At 57.8% G+C, this 16,620-nt stretch overlaps 3 protein-coding genes across 3 annotated transcripts; 2 read left to right on the top strand and 1 right to left on the bottom strand.

The window, feature by feature from the left end:
• The first annotated feature begins 198 nt into the window (after positions 1–198).
• RPL18 (ribosomal protein L18) lies at positions 199–3,964 on the top strand. The gene is made up of 7 exons (NM_001015556.2): positions 199–224; positions 1,451–1,537; positions 1,898–2,005; positions 2,531–2,629; positions 3,098–3,221; positions 3,354–3,423; positions 3,847–3,964. The coding sequence occupies exons 1-7, from the start codon at positions 222–224 to the stop codon at positions 3,920–3,922; spliced, it is 567 nt and encodes a 188-aa protein (NP_001015556.1). The 5' UTR covers positions 199–221; the 3' UTR covers positions 3,923–3,964.
• Positions 3,965–4,065: 101 nt separating this feature from the next.
• Positions 4,066–16,371, top strand: FAM83E (family with sequence similarity 83 member E). Its single transcript, XM_059877592.1, has 5 exons — positions 4,066–7,061; positions 8,933–9,100; positions 9,429–9,553; positions 13,442–13,892; positions 15,542–16,371. The coding sequence occupies exons 1-5, from the start codon at positions 6,588–6,590 to the stop codon at positions 15,821–15,823; spliced, it is 1,500 nt and encodes a 499-aa protein (XP_059733575.1). The 5' UTR covers positions 4,066–6,587; the 3' UTR covers positions 15,824–16,371.
• SPACA4 (sperm acrosome associated 4) lies at positions 11,118–11,988 on the bottom strand. The gene is given in 1 exon segment (NM_001077023.2): positions 11,118–11,988. A coding segment is annotated over 1 exon segment (381 nt). The 5' UTR covers positions 11,902–11,988; the 3' UTR covers positions 11,118–11,520.
• Positions 16,372–16,620: the final 249 nt, after the last annotated feature.

Genomic DNA, 16,620 nt, shown 5'->3' with positions numbered 1-16,620 from the left:
CGTCCTTGGAGCAGCCCTTGGTTCCCTTTTAGATGCTCCTCCACTCAATTCCGGAAACGCCCATCTAGCTGGCCTTCTGATTCACCATAGAGAGGCGTGAGTCATAGTAGAGCGCCCCGTCGCCCAAGTGATGTCAAGTAGGCGCAATACGCTGAAGGCTTTCCCCGCCCATCGCGCATCTGCTTTCTCTTTCCGGATCTGGCTAAGGAGGAGGCGCCATCATGGTGAGCTAGCTTTGCGGCGTCCTGGGCTCGACCATCCGCTGCCATCCACTGCGGCCCCGGGCTGGGGACGTTCCAAAGGGAGGCAGGGGTTCACGGGTGTTCAAAGGAGGCGACTCCCGCGACGGGGAGCTGTTTTGGAAGCCCGAAGGCCAGGGGTGGGCTTCTTCAGTGTCCCACCCTTCCTGTACTCCTGTATTATATAGGTCCCATCGTAGATGACCAGATTGAGGGGCAAGAAGGTTAAGTAGTATGATCAGGGTCACAGTGCCAGTAAGTGGCGGAGCCAGGATTCGGGCCCAGGAACTGGTTCCACAGCTACTCTTGTCTGTGCGGCCCCTGTATTCTGTCACTCCCCAGCCTGGAAAGTTGGGTGCTGGTGGAAGGTGTCGTCAAGCGCCTGGTGCCCGTGTTTGGGGGCCAGGCGGGCTTCCGTTCGAGATTAAATTCCCTACCCTCTGCATTCCCTGCGACTGGAAAGCATTTATCTGTTATTTGGAGATCCAGTAATTTTGTTTCAAAGATGTGAGTTGGGTAAAAAGTGCTCACAGAAAGTGCTCACCAAGGGTCTTTGCATACCTAAATGCTGGATGAATGAGAGCTATTAACAAGTCGTTCTTTACAATTCGTGACATAGTCTAAGAAGTTTGCAGGAGAGCAGGCAGAGGCTGTGGTGGAAATTGTGGGCCTCCTTCAGCATTCTTAGCACTAGAGTGGGAAAGGACCTGCTCAGGTTTCTGGAGTCAAGAAGATAATGCTTGAAAAGTCGTTTTAAGACTGGTTCTGTACAGAGGACTTGAAAAAAAGGCTCGTTGCTTTTATGATAACTTAAAGTCATCCTCGGTTTAAGTGTTTCTGATAACGCTCCACGTGTGGAAACAGGCGTTGAGAGGTTAAATGGTACTTACATTTTTGAAAAACATAGCTGCTAAAGAACTAAAAATTTGAGTTAATAGGGGTGCTATTAAGGTCATTGTGCTGAGCTGACAGCTTACTGTGTAAAATTAGCACTCTTTCCCTCTTTTTTTTTTTTAAAAAAAAAAGTGACTTGAGACCCAGGGAGTTTTAAGTGATTTTCCCAGATTGTTCTCAGTGTGAGTCTGGGGTTGGTTATCTCCAGAGACTGCGCCTTTAGCTGTTTCTCGCAGGTAAGGAATAACTGAAATTGTTTATGTGGAATCTGCCAAATGAGAGTTGGGTTCATGGTCTTCCTTCCTTCACCCCTTCAGGGAGTTGACATCCGCCACAACAAGGACCGAAAGGTTCGACGCAAGGAGCCCAAGAGCCAGGACATTTACCTGAGGCTGTTGGTCAAGGTGAGGTTGGGGCAGAGACCCCTCATCAAGACCACCCCAGAAACAGAACTTCCAGGGCCTCCATGCTGGTTTCGGTCACAGGCTCCCTGCAGGAGCCTGCAGCACAGGCACGAGTCTGCTGCTTTCCCAGAGCTGCTGGAGATTCCAGCGTTTTCAGTCTCTGGGCCTGATCACAGCTGGGGGTGGTGTGGGGGGTTTCTGGGTCCCTGGCCGGGCAGGACTCGGCCAGCTCTCTCCCTAGGGCTCTGTGGGATGGGGGAAAGCCTCAATCATCTGTTTCCTCCTTTGTTAGAAAGCTGGGAGGGAGGGGGTGGGCTGGGCTGCCCTGGGTTCTCACTCTTCATTTTTCTTCCGCTCCAGCTGTATAGGTTCCTGGCCAGACGAACCAACTCCACCTTCAATCAGGTTGTCCTCAAGAGATTGTTCATGAGCCGCACCAACAGGCCACCGCTCTCTCTTTCCCGGATGGTGAGGGGCTGATACTGGGGCTTAGCCAACCTAGGGGAGCAACTGGGTCATGTCTGGAGCCCGACTTCGAGAGGAAGGGTGGGCTTGGAGCTCTCTGGTAGCAGCCTGGCTATTATGGCTTAACTTCATCCAGTGGTGGGTGCAGAACTCTGATCCCTCCGATGGAAGCTGTATAGTGGGAGTGTTGGACTGGCTTGGCCTCATTTTCTTCCTCACAATTGCGTAGGGGTGCAGTTTACAGTGTCTTTTATGAAATCTTCTGAGGCTTGAAGTCTTAAAGCAAGCCCTCTATATCAAAAGCTTTCTGTAAGAGATCTGTTTGCACATTTTTTGGAGGTTTCTGCAGGCTGGACCTGAGATTAGGCTTGTTGTGGTAGTTAGAGAGGGGTGGCATGGGTGGGTTTAGCCCAAATGAGGCACAACTGTTGGCCCTTGGGATGCCTGGATTGGTGGGGTGGATTTAAGCGCCGGAGGGAACTTGTTTAATGTGTATATCACTGCCCCCTTCCCCTGCGCCCATCCCAGATCCGGAAGATGAAGCTTCCTGGCCGGGAGGGCAAAACAGCTGTGGTCGTGGGGACTATAACCGATGATGTTCGTGTCCAGGAGGTGCCCAAACTGAAGGTGAGTCGGGAGGTGTGGCTCAGGAGCACGGTGTGTGGGTCACGCTGAGGTCCTTGTCCTGCTGTGGTGCCGTGAGGCTCATCTCGCCTCCGGGTGAGGCAGGCATGAAGCCTGAATTGCAGGGGGGTGGTGTTGATGGCGGGCATCCCTGGGCAAGCCCCTTCTGAGGCCCTGCTGATGGTGCTCACTCTGCCACTTTGTTATCTCTGGACAGTTTTCCACAGTATCTCTGCTTCAGTTTTCTCACCTGTGTACTGGCTTAGGTTTGTGGTGTCAGGGGAGTTTCTAAATGTAAACTGGTAAGAATGGCTGCATTCTTAGGGCTCGGGCGTTTGGCTCCAGTAGTTGGTTATCAGGCAGAATAAGCAGCCGGAACTCCTGCTGGGTCTGGGCAGCGGACCGGAGGTCCCAGCAGCTCCTGGGTCGCCGTCCAGGGGGCTCTGACCTCGCCCGTCCTCTGTCCCCTAGGTGTGTGCTTTGCGAGTGAGCAGCCGCGCCCGGAGTCGCATCCTCAAGGCCGGGGGCAAGATCCTCACCTTCGACCAGCTGGCCCTGGACTCCCCCAAGGGCTGTGGCACTGTCCTCCTCTCTGGTGAGTGGCTCTAGGGGCCGGGCCATGGGGCTCCTGCAGCCTTTCCCTTTCTGGGTCTGGGAGGTCAGGGACAGCCCTCCCCCACACCCCAGCCCGGATCAGCCTGAGCCACCCCTTCCTCCCCTTCCCTAGGTCCTCGTAAGGGCCGAGAGGTGTACAGGCATTTCGGCAAGGCCCCAGGAACCCCGCATAGCCACACCAAGTGAGTATACCCTGCACGTCGGCCTCGCCATGCTTCCAGCTATTTCTGTCAGCCTAGAATCTCCGCTTTTCCTTCATGGCTTTGCTTAAAGCTCTGTTGTTTGGGTATTGAGCTTCCTGCCCAGCCAGCATCACTGGTGTGGGTTCTTCAGGGCCTGTCCCCCCTCGGGTGGGGCCTGCATCTTGTCCAGCTCTGGGGCGCCCTGGTTGACACCCCCAGGGCCTAGTGGAGGCCCTTCAGCCACTCCTGGCCACTGGCTTCCTGCGCTGCCAGGCTTTCCTGCTGATCCTGCCTCAGTTGAGTGAGGCCCTCTGCTGGTGTCCCCGTGCTGCTCTGTTAGAGCAGATGTTTCTCAACTCCCAACTGGCTGGCAGGCCCCAGCAGCCCCTGACTCTCTAACATGGGCCCCTTCTCTCCCTGCAGACCCTACGTCCGCTCCAAGGGCCGGAAGTTCGAGCGTGCCAGAGGCCGACGAGCCAGCCGTGGCTACAAAAACTAACCCGAGAGTCTACCGTGTTATTAAAAAGATTTTGGATGCTAACAGTCTTCTGTATATTATTGGGGAATGGAGTAGGGGGGAGGGAGAGGGTTGGAGCCCTCAAGGAGAAGCCCATCATTTTGGGCAGTGGATGCCATGCCCCTCTCTTTGCCAACAAAGATCTGTACGGTCAAAGCGTGGCTCAGATGGTAAAGAATCTGCTTACAAAGCGTGAGACCTGGGCTTGATTCCTGGGTCGGTAAAATCCCCTGGAGAAGGGAATGGCTACCCATTCCAGTATTCTTGCTTGGGAAATCCCATGGACAGGAGCCTGGCAGGCCACAGTCCATGGGCTTGCAGAGTCAGATATGACTGAGTGGCTTTCATGGTTTTTACAGTAGTCATGTATGACTGTAGAGTTGGACCATGAAGGCTGAGTGCTGAAAAGAATTGATGCTTTTGAATTGTGCTGGAGAAGACTCTTGAGAGTCTCTTGGACAGCAAGGAGATCAAACCAGTCACTCATAAAGGAAATCAGCCCTGAATATGCATTGGAAGGGCTGATGCTGAAGCTGAAACTCCAATATTTTGGCCACCTGATGTGAATGGCTGATTGGAAAAAAACCCTGATGCTGGGAAAGATTGAGGGCAGGAAGAGAAGGGGGCGACAGAGGATGAGATGGTTGGATGGCATCACTGACTCAATGGACATGAATTTGAACAAACTGGGAGGTAGTGAAGGATGGGGAAGCATGGCATAACTGCAGTTCCTGGGGATGCAAAGAAGTGGGACATGACTTTGTGACTCAATGACAACCCTTCTACAGACCAGCCTCTGGGATGAGCCCCTTAACGTTGTGTTGTGGGGGGTGGAGTCTGCAGGGGCCTGAGTGTCTGCGGTGCCCACCCTAAGCCTTTTGGCACCCTCGGACCCTGCTGCACCCTTGGGACCTAGCAGCCATCTAAGGCTGAAGCCCCACCTCCTTCCCAGGTGTCTGGTGTTAATGACACCTGCTTCCTATTTGAATCAGCCACACCTACTCTTAAAGGACTCGTGCTCCCCTCAGGGATCTCCACGTTAGGGATGGCTGGCGGGGCTTGGACCAGGAAATAGAAATGGGTTGGGACACCGTGGGGGAAAGGGTGCGTGGGAACAGGTGATGTGAGCTCCCGCCCCTGAAGCTGGAGTCTGGCGGGCTGCTGGGACCTTCCCTTACTTCGCTCCCACACCCCAGGCTTCCAGGGGCCTGTGATGGCCCTCCCCCTGTATTTGCACAAGGGGCTGGGTTCCCCGGATCCCAGGAAGAAACCTGATGAATAAGGCAGGCCGGCCGGCCGGCCGGAAGAGCCACAGGAATAAAGGAGGTCTCCAGGCCCCTGATCTGACCTCCAGAAAGGCAAGAGGAGGGGAAGGTGATGGAGACCTGGGAGAGATAGGGCGTCTGGGGAGGACCGGAGGGAGAGGGACTGGCCTGGCTTTATTCTTCTTCCTTCTCTTTGCAGGGCTGGTTTGCTGTGGTCTGGCAGAGGGGAGCTGACTGGGTGCTGGAGAGGGGGCTTCTTGTTGACAGGGATCGACGGGGGTGGGGAGGGGCGTCCACTGAGCAGAGGTTGAGTCAGAATTGTCAAAGGGGCAGCTTGGGAGGGATGCAGAGTGGTCCTCATCCTGGAATAAGTGGACAGTCCGCTGGCCGGAGACAGTGGGATTAAGGTAGAAATCCTGGCTGGAGTGGGCCTGAGATCACTCAGAGGGCCGGGTCAGTGGTCTTAGGAACCCGGGTTTGTTGATACGGCCATCAGTCTGAATGGGCTGATTCCATTGTAACGAAACTCCCTGTAGAGGGCACCCACCCCCACAGCAGCCTGAGTGGGTGTGAACGCTCAGGGAGCAGGATCTTCACCCTGAAGAGGAGACAGACTGAGTTCCCCGGCTGGGAGAGGTGATGCCAAGATTTAGGGCTGGAGTGCACCCTCGCATGGCTGAGAGGGGTGGTTCACAGAGAAGGCTTCCGGGATGATCGGCCAGTGAGGACCAGTGAGTCAGGTGGCTGGTTGTCGAGAGAAACATTCCGGCAGAGCCTGCTGGTTGCTCCAGTGGGCGGTCAGATGTTGAGATTGTCAGCTGGAAGCGATCCATGTCTTCCAGACCGTCAAAGAGACAGCCAGAGAGGGTCAGTTAGGTGTGCTATCTGAGGGGCAAACAGGCAGCCCACTCTGCCTTTAGCTAGGGACGTTTGGATGCTCAGAGACAAACAGACAGCCTGTTGCCTGGCGGGAGAGTCAGCCTGAGCCAGAGGCAGGGTCACTTGGAGCCTCGTGTCTCCAGCGGGGCTGGAGGGGGGCTGGCGTGTCAGGAAGCAGAGCTGGGTGGCTGCAGAAAGTGTCAGGCGGTCAGCCTGACCGACACGCGGGGGGCCACTTGTGGGCTTCGCCAGAACATCGGAGTCTGGCAGGAAGCTCAGGTGGCCGGCGGGCTGGCCGTCTGAGCAACGCCACGCTCCGGGCGGTCCCTCATTTGGGCAGTGCGATGGTCAGGACGGCGAGCCGTCGGGACTGAGGGCTGTGCGGGTGGCATTGCACGGCCACACGGAGTCTGCCTGTCTGGAGATCTCTAGATGCTCGGTGCCCAGAGACGGCCAAGCCCTCCAGACATCCAGCCTCACCATCCTCACCCCAAAACGGCCCGATGGCGGCCTCCCAGCTGGCAGCACTGGAAGGAATGGATCCAGGGCCCGGGGGACGGCCCCAGACTGAGGCCAGCCCCGGATTCCTGTACTCCGAGGGCCAGCGACTGGCACTGGAGACTCTGCTGGGCGAGGGCGTGGAGGCGTTCGAGGCCTGCCTGCGGCGCGAGGGGCTGCGGCCCTTCCTGGGCGGAGAGGAGCTCCGGGGCCTGGTGGCAGCGGCTGAGGACTGGACGGCCGCGAAGCCTGAGCCCGGCGGGGCAGCAGAGGGAGCCGACGCCGCCCATGGGGTCTCAGGCAGCCTGACCTACTGGCCGGGACAGTCGGAGGAGGCGGTGCCCGTGCTGCGCCTGGGCTGGCCGGAAGACTCAGCCTGGAAAGGGATCACCCGGGCCCAGCTGTACACCCAGCCGCCTGGCGAGGGCCAGCCGTCCCTCAAGGAGCTGGTGCACCAGGAGATTCGGGCCGCCCACAAGGTGGGAGCCTCAGGGGGTCCCTCCCCCAGACTTGGCCATCCTCACGTGTCCACCCCCAGACATGAGTGTGAGGGCACATCACTTGGGACCCTGGCATTCTGGACCGTGCATGTCCACGCTTCCCAGGATCCAGGCATCCACACGGCCCCGATCTCACTCTTACCCTCTTAAGATCTGAGGGTTCCCACTCTCTCCCCAAGACCTGGGTGCCTCAGGCATCCATGCCTCTTGGACCTAAGTATGACTGCACACCTCAGTCACCTACTCCACCCCACCAGCCAGGGTGGATGTCTTTATCTTCCTTTGTGCCTCGCTTAGTCGCCCAGTCGTGTCCAGCTCTTTGTGACCCTATGGACTGTAGCCCGCCAGGACCCTCTGTCTGTGGGGATTCTTGTCCAAGCAAGAATACTGGAGTGGGTTGCCACTTATTCCTCTAGGGGATCTTCCCAACCCAGGGATCGAACCCAGGCCTCCCACATTGCAGGTGGATTCTTTACCCTCTGAGCTACCAGGGAAGCCCAAGAACACTGGGGTGGGTAAACTATCCCTTCTCCAGGGGAACTTCCCCACCCAGGAATTGAACCAGGGTCTCCTGCACTGCAGGCAGATTCTTTACCAGCTGAGCTACCAGGGAAGCCCTTATCCTCCTTTGCTGCTGCTGCTACTGCTAAGTCGCTTCAGTTGTGTCCGACTCTGTGCGACCCCATAGACAGCAGCCCACCAGGCTCCCCCGTCCCTGGGATTCTCCAGGCAAGAACACTGGAGTGGGTTGCCATTTCCTTCTCCAATGCATGAAAGTGAAAATTTAAAGTGAAATCGTTCAGTAGTGTCCGACTCTTAGTGACCCCATGGACTGCAGCCTACCAGGTTCCTCCATCCATGGGATTTTCCAGGCAAGAGTACTGGAGTGGGGTGCCATTGCCTTCTCTGTATCCTCCTTTAGTGGGGCCCAAATGAGTTTGAGCAAGCTCCGGGAGTTGGTGATGGACAGGGAAGCCTGGCATGCTGCAGTCCATGGGGTCGCTAAGAGTTGGACACGACTGAGCAACTGAACTGAACTGAAAATGTCTGCCCTGCAGCCCCTTGTACTGCCCATTCTATAACAACTTTTTTATGTCTCTACTCCCATGCTAAGTGTTTTTTTATGGGTTAACCCACCTAATCCCAAGGAGGGTCCTATGAGGTTGGGCTTCATGTACCCATTGAGGAGACAGGGAAAGTGAGGCATGGTAGGTTGTCCCTTGTCTTTTAAGTGGCCGAGTGGGGCTTTGAACCAAGGCCTTCTGGCCAGTGACTCAGGGTTCACCACCACCACCTTTTTCTGCCTGCCAGCTCCAGGCTCCTCAGCATTTCCCTGTCCCCAGAGCTCACCTTGGTGGCCTGGCAGGTTATCCCACCCGAGGACCAGGTGTGCAGCTGCCCACAGTGAAGGGCCTCCAGCCCACCAAGCCCTGGAGCCTGGCAGCCACGTAGTGTCAAAGCCCATGGGGTACTGCTGCAGACGTGTGCTTTATAATGACAGTTTTCTAGCAGTTAGAGGTGGAGGGGCTCCAGAAAGCCTGTTTGCTTCTCATTCACACATCGTTGTTATTCAGTCTCTCGGTTGTGTCCAACTCTGCGACCCCGTGGACTAAGGCACGCCAGGCTCCTTTGTCCTCCACTGTCTCCTGGGGTTTGCTCAAACTCCTGTCCCTTGAGTCAGTTCACACATAGGCGCTGAATGAACTGTAGTATGTGTCTCAGGGTATCCCCCTCAGCTTCCCTGAATGTCCCACGGAGCCTGGACCATTAAACGCCCTGGAGAACCTCACCCCCAGAATGTGCCCCCCAAGCCCCAGGCTCCACCCACAGCCCCTCTCCCCACCCCTCAGCTGGTGGCCGTGGTCATGGACGTCTTCACTGACCCAGACCTGCTTTCGGACCTGGTGGAGGCTGCCACATGCCGCTGGGTGCCCGTCTACCTGCTCCTGGACCGTCAGCAGCTGCCCGCCTTTCTGACGCTGGCCCAGCAGCTGGGGGTCAATCCCTGGGCCACTGAGGTAGGGGCCAGGTGGCTGGAGGGTAACACCCCAATTCCCTGGCACTGGCGGGGGAAGCAGCGGGGGGCAGACCCTTCCAGGAGGTGCTGGGTCATCAAGGTGGATGCTGGCTGAGAGTGTCCCCTGAGATCTGATGCCCATGGCATGGGGGTGGGGCAGCTGGGGTGAGCTGTCAAAGTTAAGACTATCCACAAGAGACCCCTGGGGAAGCTGGGATAGACCCTCCCATGGGCCGCCCAGGTAGGAGCTGCCTGGAGGGAGGGCACTGGGTGGAGGTCAGGGGGGAGGGGAGGGTCGGCCTGAGCAAGGGCATGCCCTCCCACCGCAGAACCTAGACATCCGAGTCGTGCGGGGCTGCAGTTTCCAGAGCCGCTGGCGTCGGCAGGTGAGCGGCAACGTGCGGGAAAAGTTTGTGCTGCTGGACGGCGAGCGGGTCATCTCAGGATCCTACAGGTGCGGCGCCCCCGACCCCACACACTGCCCGGCTTCTGGTCCCCAGCTCCACCTCAGCCGGCAGTGGGGCATGCCCTTCCCCAGACTCTCTTTTCTCCCCTGTAAGATGGGTCTGTACCCACCCCTGCCCGGGAGAGGAGGGGTCTTGTGGCAGAACAGGCTGGTACTGAACCTCCCGCCGGGCGGTGTTGTGGCCTGGGGGTAAGTCTTCATCTCTTTGGCCCCAGCACTTCGTCGTCTGGGAAACTGGGCTCCCGGTGTGTGGGAGCTCCCATGCCAGGGGGACCTGGACTGGAGTCCTAGCTCTGCTTTGGGTGGCTGTCTCCACCTCTTTGAGCATCTGTGCAAAAATCAGAGGGCTTCCCAAGTGGTGCAGTGGTAAAGAACCCGCCAGCCCATGCAGGAGTCATGAGAGACGTGGGTTCCATCCCTGGGTCGGGGTGATCCCCTGGAGGAGGGCATGGCAACCCACTCCAGTGTTCTCGTCTGGAGAATCCCATGGACAGAGGAACCTGGCGGGCTACACTCCATAGTGTCATACAGAGTCAGACACGACTGAAGCGACTTAGCACGCACACAAGGATGCAAAAATCAGAGCTGGTGTACAAATGGCCCGGTCCTCAGACCATCTCCTGTCCCTCCTCTTCTCTCCCTGGGGGCCAACTGACCAGAACCTGGCTCCGTGACTTCTTAGCTCTGGGACATTGGGCTGGTTGGTACCTTCCCTTACTCTGAACCTCAGTTTTCCCATCTGCAAAGTGTGAAAATAGCAGCATTTACTTCCTGGGAACGGCATGGCACAGGGCACGTGGACTCTGAGCCGGACGGCCTGGGGTCAAATCCTAGCTTGAAGTTACTAGCTGTGTGACTTTGTGCAACTGACTTCCCCTCTCTGGGCCCCAGTTTCTCCCTCTAGACGTGGGATGATCCGGTTAGCACGTCTAGAGCAAGGTTTCTCAAGACAGTTACTGCTCATGTTTGGGGCTGGATGATTCTGTATTGCAGGGGAGCTTTCTTGGGCTGAATGGCCCCTACCCAGGAGATATGGGTAGCATCTGGCTTCCCCAGTTATGACAACCCAAACCATCTCCAGACATTGCCAGGTGCCCCCCGGGGGGCAGAAGTGCCCTGTTGATTACCTTTGCCCTGGCCTGGTGGCTTTCAACTTTGAGCAGGCCCCAGAGTCACCTGGGTGACTTGTTAAATAAAACCCAGATTTCTGGGCCCCACCCCTATTCAGCCAGCCTGGACTGGGGCCCGAGAATTGACATTTCTAGCAAGTTCCTGGTTAATGCTGATGTTGCTGGTCCAAGGACCACACTTTGAGAACCGCTAGCATTAAGACTGGGATGTTGGGTTTTTTTTTTTTCGGCTGCGCCTTGCAGCTTGCTGGATCTCAGCTCCCCAACCAGGGGATTGAACCCGGGGACCCCAGCAGTGAAAGCGCGGAGTCGTAACCACAGGACCCCCAGGAAATCCCCAAGACTGGGAGGTTTTTGAAGAGAATCTTTGTTCTCAGCTTCACTTGGGGATTCCGTAAGATAATCATGCCTGGCACGGAACATAAGATGTGCTGCATCAACGTCAGCTGTCATTTATTATTATTTGATTTTTTTGGTGTGGTTGTTTTTGTTTTTGTTTTACCATATTTCATCGACTCCAAGGTGCCACCAAAGGAAAGAAACATTCTGATCCAAATCTGAAAAGATAACGCGTCTTAGAACCAATGAAATACAGTAGTCCAGTCCAACCTGTGGGACATGGCTCCCCCATCACTAAATTGGAGGGCCTGGGGCTGCTTCCAGAGCACTGGGCTCCTCCGGTGGGCAGCCCTAGAATGGATGAGGCCAGGCCACGAGAGGTTGTCCAGGGCCTCTGGCCATTTAATGGGGAAAGGGGATGGAGGTGGGGGGCAGGGGGAGCAATGCAGCCGGGAGACCAGCCCCGGGCCCTGCCCTCCAGGTTGGTCACAGCACGTGTTGGAGCAGCAGCAGCACACCCAGCGCCAGGCTGGCGGCGGCCCCCGCCAGCCGGCCACGCGTGGGGTCGGGGGCCCCGTTACACATGTGGCCAGTGCAGCAGTTGGTGGTGAGGCTGTAGGTGACGCCCATGTAGTTGATGGGCTCCTCGTGGCCGCACGAGGTGGCGTGCACGCAGCCTTTATTGATGATGGGGCCGACGCCGGGGGCCACCCCGTGGCCCGTGAAGCAGTCCTCGTCGTCGCCACAGCGCATGCTGGTGCCTGGACAGCTTGTGGAGTCGGTCAGCTCACAGAAGACGCAGTCCTTGACACCCGTCGTGCCAGGGGCCAGAACCATCACCAGAAGTGGCAGCCAGCCGAGGACCATGGTGGCCTGGCGGCGGTGACGGTGCCCCAGCCGGGCCGTGGGCTTCCCGGGCCTCCCGGAACTGCTGAACGACATGCCTCGCGCCCTCGGGACTTCTGATCTCCCAGGCCCAGCACCTGGCATGGCCTCAGTTCCCGACACTCCGCGTCCTCGGAAGCTCCGTTGTGACCACCGCTCTCGAATCCTCGGGTCTCAGAAACACCCCCGGGGAAGGAGATGAGCCAGCGGCCGCTGCCCCCCAGGAGTCTCTGTGGAGCGGAATGGGGGTGACCTCACAGATGCACCCCCCTCCCCAGGGTTCCCACTGGCCGCTCCGGGGCTGAGGTCATAGGTGGGGGAGGGGTGTCACAATCCGAGCGGGCAGGCTGGCCCGCCGACCTGCTGGAGGGTGAGGATACTGACACCCCACGAGGTAAGGATGCTTGGACCGGTGTTCATCATCCTGGCCTCAAAGTGGCCCTCTCTGCCGGGTGCTGCTACGGTACCCGCCGAGGTGCAAGATGGCGTGGGCCAGGGCAAGCCTGGTTTTGCAATGGGCAAACCGAAGCTTAGGGAGGGAATGTGACACATCCAAGTTCCCCTGTGCCAGAAGGAGAGCCCAGGTTCATTTAATTCCAAAGAGAGCATTTACTGAGCACCTGCTGTGTACCAGCAGGTGTGCTTGATTCTCTAAATCACAACCAGTGTGATCACAGGGATAGTAAGGGCACAGCTCACCATGGCTTGCAGACTTTAATTTTTTTAAACTCTTATAAAGTATTTATTTACTTATTTTAATTGAAGTATAGTTTTGGGGGATTTTTTTTTTTTTGGCCATCCCATGCAGCATGTGGGATCTAGTTCCTGACCACTTTTTGAACCCACGTCCTGTGCATTGCAAGTACAGAGCTTCTTTTTCTTTTTAATTTCATTATTAGGCTGAGCTGGGTCTTAGTTGCATGCAGGATCTTTTAGTTATGGCATGTGGGATCTAGTTCCCCCACGAGGGATCGAACCCAGGTCCCCTGCGTTGGGAGTGCAGAGTCTTAGCCACTAGACCACTGGGGAAGTCTCGACTCCAAGCCTTTTAATGCTGAGTACCTACTGGGCAGGGGCCCGACCCATATTTTCTGACTCTAATCTTCCTGTGTTTTAGTTCCATGTGACAGATGAGCAAACAGAGGCAGGGAGCAGGCACACCCAGAGCCTGATACACAGCAAGCAGTTAATAAGTGGCAGTCATAATAGGAAGCAATTGAGTCTTCAAAGAGCCCCAGAGGGAGTCAGAATCCCATCTCCTTCCAGAGGTGGAAACTGTGGGAATGGGGCAGACCCCAGGTTTAAACTCATCTGATTCCAGGTGATCATTTAAGTATGTTAGCTCATGCCTTCCCATCAACCCTCTAGGGTAGATACCTGGTTGCCCCCATTCTACGGAGGGGCATGTTGAGGTCACACAGCCTTTCCATGAGACTAGGTTGGGGGCGGGCGATGGGGGCCAGGCCAGACTTCTGAGGCTGCTTGGAGATCCTGATCCTCCCCTCCACCCTCTGTCCCCCAGCTTCACCTGGAGTGACTCCCGCCTGCACCGTGGCCTGGTGACCCTGCTGACTGGTGAAATCACCGATGCCTTCAGCCGAGAGTTCCGGACGCTGTATGCAGCCTCCGGGCCGCTCCCGCCTGCGCCCACCCCGGGTCCCTTTGTTAGAACCCTGGGGGGGCTGCAGCTGGCCCACAGCCCACACCGCGTGGCCCACCGCTGCTCCGTGGCCCCCCTGTCGCCGCCACCACCGCCTGATGGCTCACTGACCCAACGCCTGGCCGCCTGCCGAGTCTTCGAGGGGGACAGGCAGGAGACCCTGGCCGCGCCAGGGCCGGCTCTGAGCGACATCCTGAGGAGCGTACAGCGTGCCCGCATCCCCAGCGGCCCCCCAACCCGGCCCAGCCGCTCCCTCTGGGACCTGAGTCGCCTGTCCCAGCTGTCGGGCTCTAGTGATGGAGACAACGATGAGGTGAGACCGGGTGGCGGGCCTGGAAGAGGATGAAGGCCTGTGAGGGCCCCTGCGAGGTGCCTGGTCCTGGGGGCGGGGGAAGCAAAACTGCTTCCCTGCATTCCCAATGGCATGGTCCACTTCCGGTATCCCTACTGTGTGCTGGGCAGGGGAGCACTGGTGACACTGGGCAGAGACCCCGAGAGCCTCCTTCTCTGACCCTCAGCGTTCTCACTGGGGACATGGGCTGAGCTACTGTCCCCATCCTCAGTTTGCTTGGGAGGAGGAGTCAGTGCGGTCGAATGAAATAGATTAATCACCATGGTCACAATAAAGTCCCCAGATGGAATTTATTTTGATTTCCTGACCTCCTCCTCCCATGGCAGTGAGGCGATACTCCTGTTAATGCTCAGGTGTATGGATGGAAAAGCTGGGGGACAGAGGGGTTGAGTTTCACTTGCCCAAGGTCAAAGCAACGATCTTTTTTCGGGCACCTTGCCATGCACCAGGCCCCATGCCAAGTGCTTCCTCAGAGTTGATTAAATGTAACCTCTGCCACAAACCATCTGAATCCACCTGCAATGCAGGAGACCCAGGTCCATCCCTGGGTTGGGAAGATCCCCTGGAGAAGGACATGGCAACCCACTCCAGTATTCTTGCCTGGAGAATTCCATGGACAGAGGAGCCTGGTGGGCTACAGTCCGAGGGGTCGAAAAGAGTCAGACATGACTGAGCAACTAACACTTTCACTTTTACCTTGAACTGCCACAACCATTGAGGTGGATGTGATTACAGCTCTCCACTCACCCATTTCACAGATGGGGAAACCAAGGCACCAGGGAGGAACTGGATCTCAGCCCTGGTTGCTTCCCAGGTGGAACATTTAAATGCTCTGCTCACTGGCTTCCTGGATTCGAGAGTGCTGCGCATGTTGGGGAGGGGGCTAGGGGAGGTCAGGGGGGTCTCCCCTCCCTTCTCCCAGCTGCTTAGACACTTGGCACAGCCTGCCCCTGTTCTCTGGGGAAACCTTGGATGGTGCCTCTGTGTCCTCAGCTGTGACGTGGGCTGCAAGCAGGAGCCATGTGGGAGAATCCGGTGGATTCTCCCTGGATGCAGGCAGACCTGGGGTCAGTTTCACTGAGCTGTGCCCCCTCTGAGCCTCAGTTTCCCCATCTGCTAAGTGGGAGCTTGAGGCCACTCCGGAGAGAAATGAATGTCCCCAGAATCACCTCCCTCAGTCCCAATCGAGAGGAGAAGAGGGATGGGCAAGGGCAAGGTCCTCGCCTCTTCCTGGTCCTGAGCTGCCCTCACCTGGCATCACCTCCCTTGGCAAATATTTGCCGCCCCCATGCAGCTGCTTTCTGCTTCCTGTTCCTCTCCCCGCTGCAAAGCCGCACATGGGGACCCAACTCCGCACCCCCTCTGTAGGTCTGGGGGTCCCCAGCCTCCCCATTCACTTCCCTCCTGGTTCTGGAGACATGAAGGCCTTCTCACCTCCCCCCAACCCCTCCACTCTCATCTCCCTGCAGCCCACCTCCTTCTTCCTCCCCTCCCTCCTCCCTAAGCACCCTCTCCATCCTCCCCCCCCGACCCCCCGCCCTGCTCTCTCACTCCCCAGGCTCTGGGACCCCCAAGAACTGCCTCTCACCTCCCTGTCTTTCCTTCCACAGCTCAAGAAGTCCTGGGGCTCCAAGGACACGCCAGCCAAGGCCCTGATGAGGCAACGGGGTGCTGGAGGGGCCCCCGGCGGGGAGGCGGACACCCGCCCGCTGGCCTGGTCCCAGCCCTGGGGCGGCCCCCTGCCCCTCACCCCTGGGCACCGCCTCCGCTATCTGTCCCCGACCCGGAGGAGGTTTGGTAAAGATGCTGCCTCCAAACTGTTGGAACCCAGAGGCATCCGGCAGCCAGACGGGGCCACCCAGCCAGGACTCAGGGGGCAGCTCTGGCCCTGACTCAGGATGGTCAGACAACGGTCACTCAGAGCCCCCCGCCTCCCTGTTGTACCTGGGACAAAGCTTGTGGCCTTGGTGTCTGGGAGATGCCAAGGATTACCCCCCCCCCAATTTGTTCAAGAATGCGGGCAAGCCCAGTGTCCACTCTGGACCTCAGTGTCGCCTAGAAAATGGGCAGGAGGTCTCCATTAGGCGAGGTCCTAACAGCACATCTCCTGTTCCCGCCGCGTCAGAACTTCTCTGAGGAGACGCCTGGCTGAGTGGTCCCCGTGCTGGAATTGTGCGGGGGTGAAGATGGGGTTCTCGGGTCTGAGGGGAGGCTTCCTGAACCCGCCTGCGCTCAGGAGCTGTGGGGTAAAGTGAGCCTGGCCGCGGAGAGGAGAGAAGCGTCCGGGGAAGCCGAGCTGAATCCCGAGGCGCTGGGAAACAGGTCCAGGCTAGCGGAGGGGAAGCCAGCAGGGGCCGAGTCTGTTTCACGGGGGCTAAGTGGCGGATTGTTAGGGCTGCCCTTTACCTCTGCTCAGAATAAAGCTGCTTTATGCCAGAAACGTGCGTTTCCGCAGCCTCACGGGAGACCCCGGAGTCCAGACCTGGCTCCTTCGTCCCTCAGACCCCGGAACCCTGGCCCCCATCACTCTCCCTCCCCAGGATCCGGAGTCGGGTCGCAGCACTCTAGCCGGGGGGAGTCAGGTGCCCTGCGCTGGCCTCCCGGCCTCCATCTTCGCCTCTGGGAGAGGATTCTGGGTCACCGGCCCCACAGGCGTGCCGGGTGGGCTAGAGGATCTCGCCGTCCCCCA

This window comes from Bos taurus, chromosome 18 (genome assembly GCF_002263795.3).
Source record: "Bos taurus isolate L1 Dominette 01449 registration number 42190680 breed Hereford chromosome 18, ARS-UCD2.0, whole genome shotgun sequence".
Classification (NCBI taxonomy): Eukaryota; Metazoa; Chordata; class Mammalia; order Artiodactyla; family Bovidae; genus Bos; species Bos taurus.
This window is presented reverse-complemented; position numbering and strand designations above follow the sequence as displayed.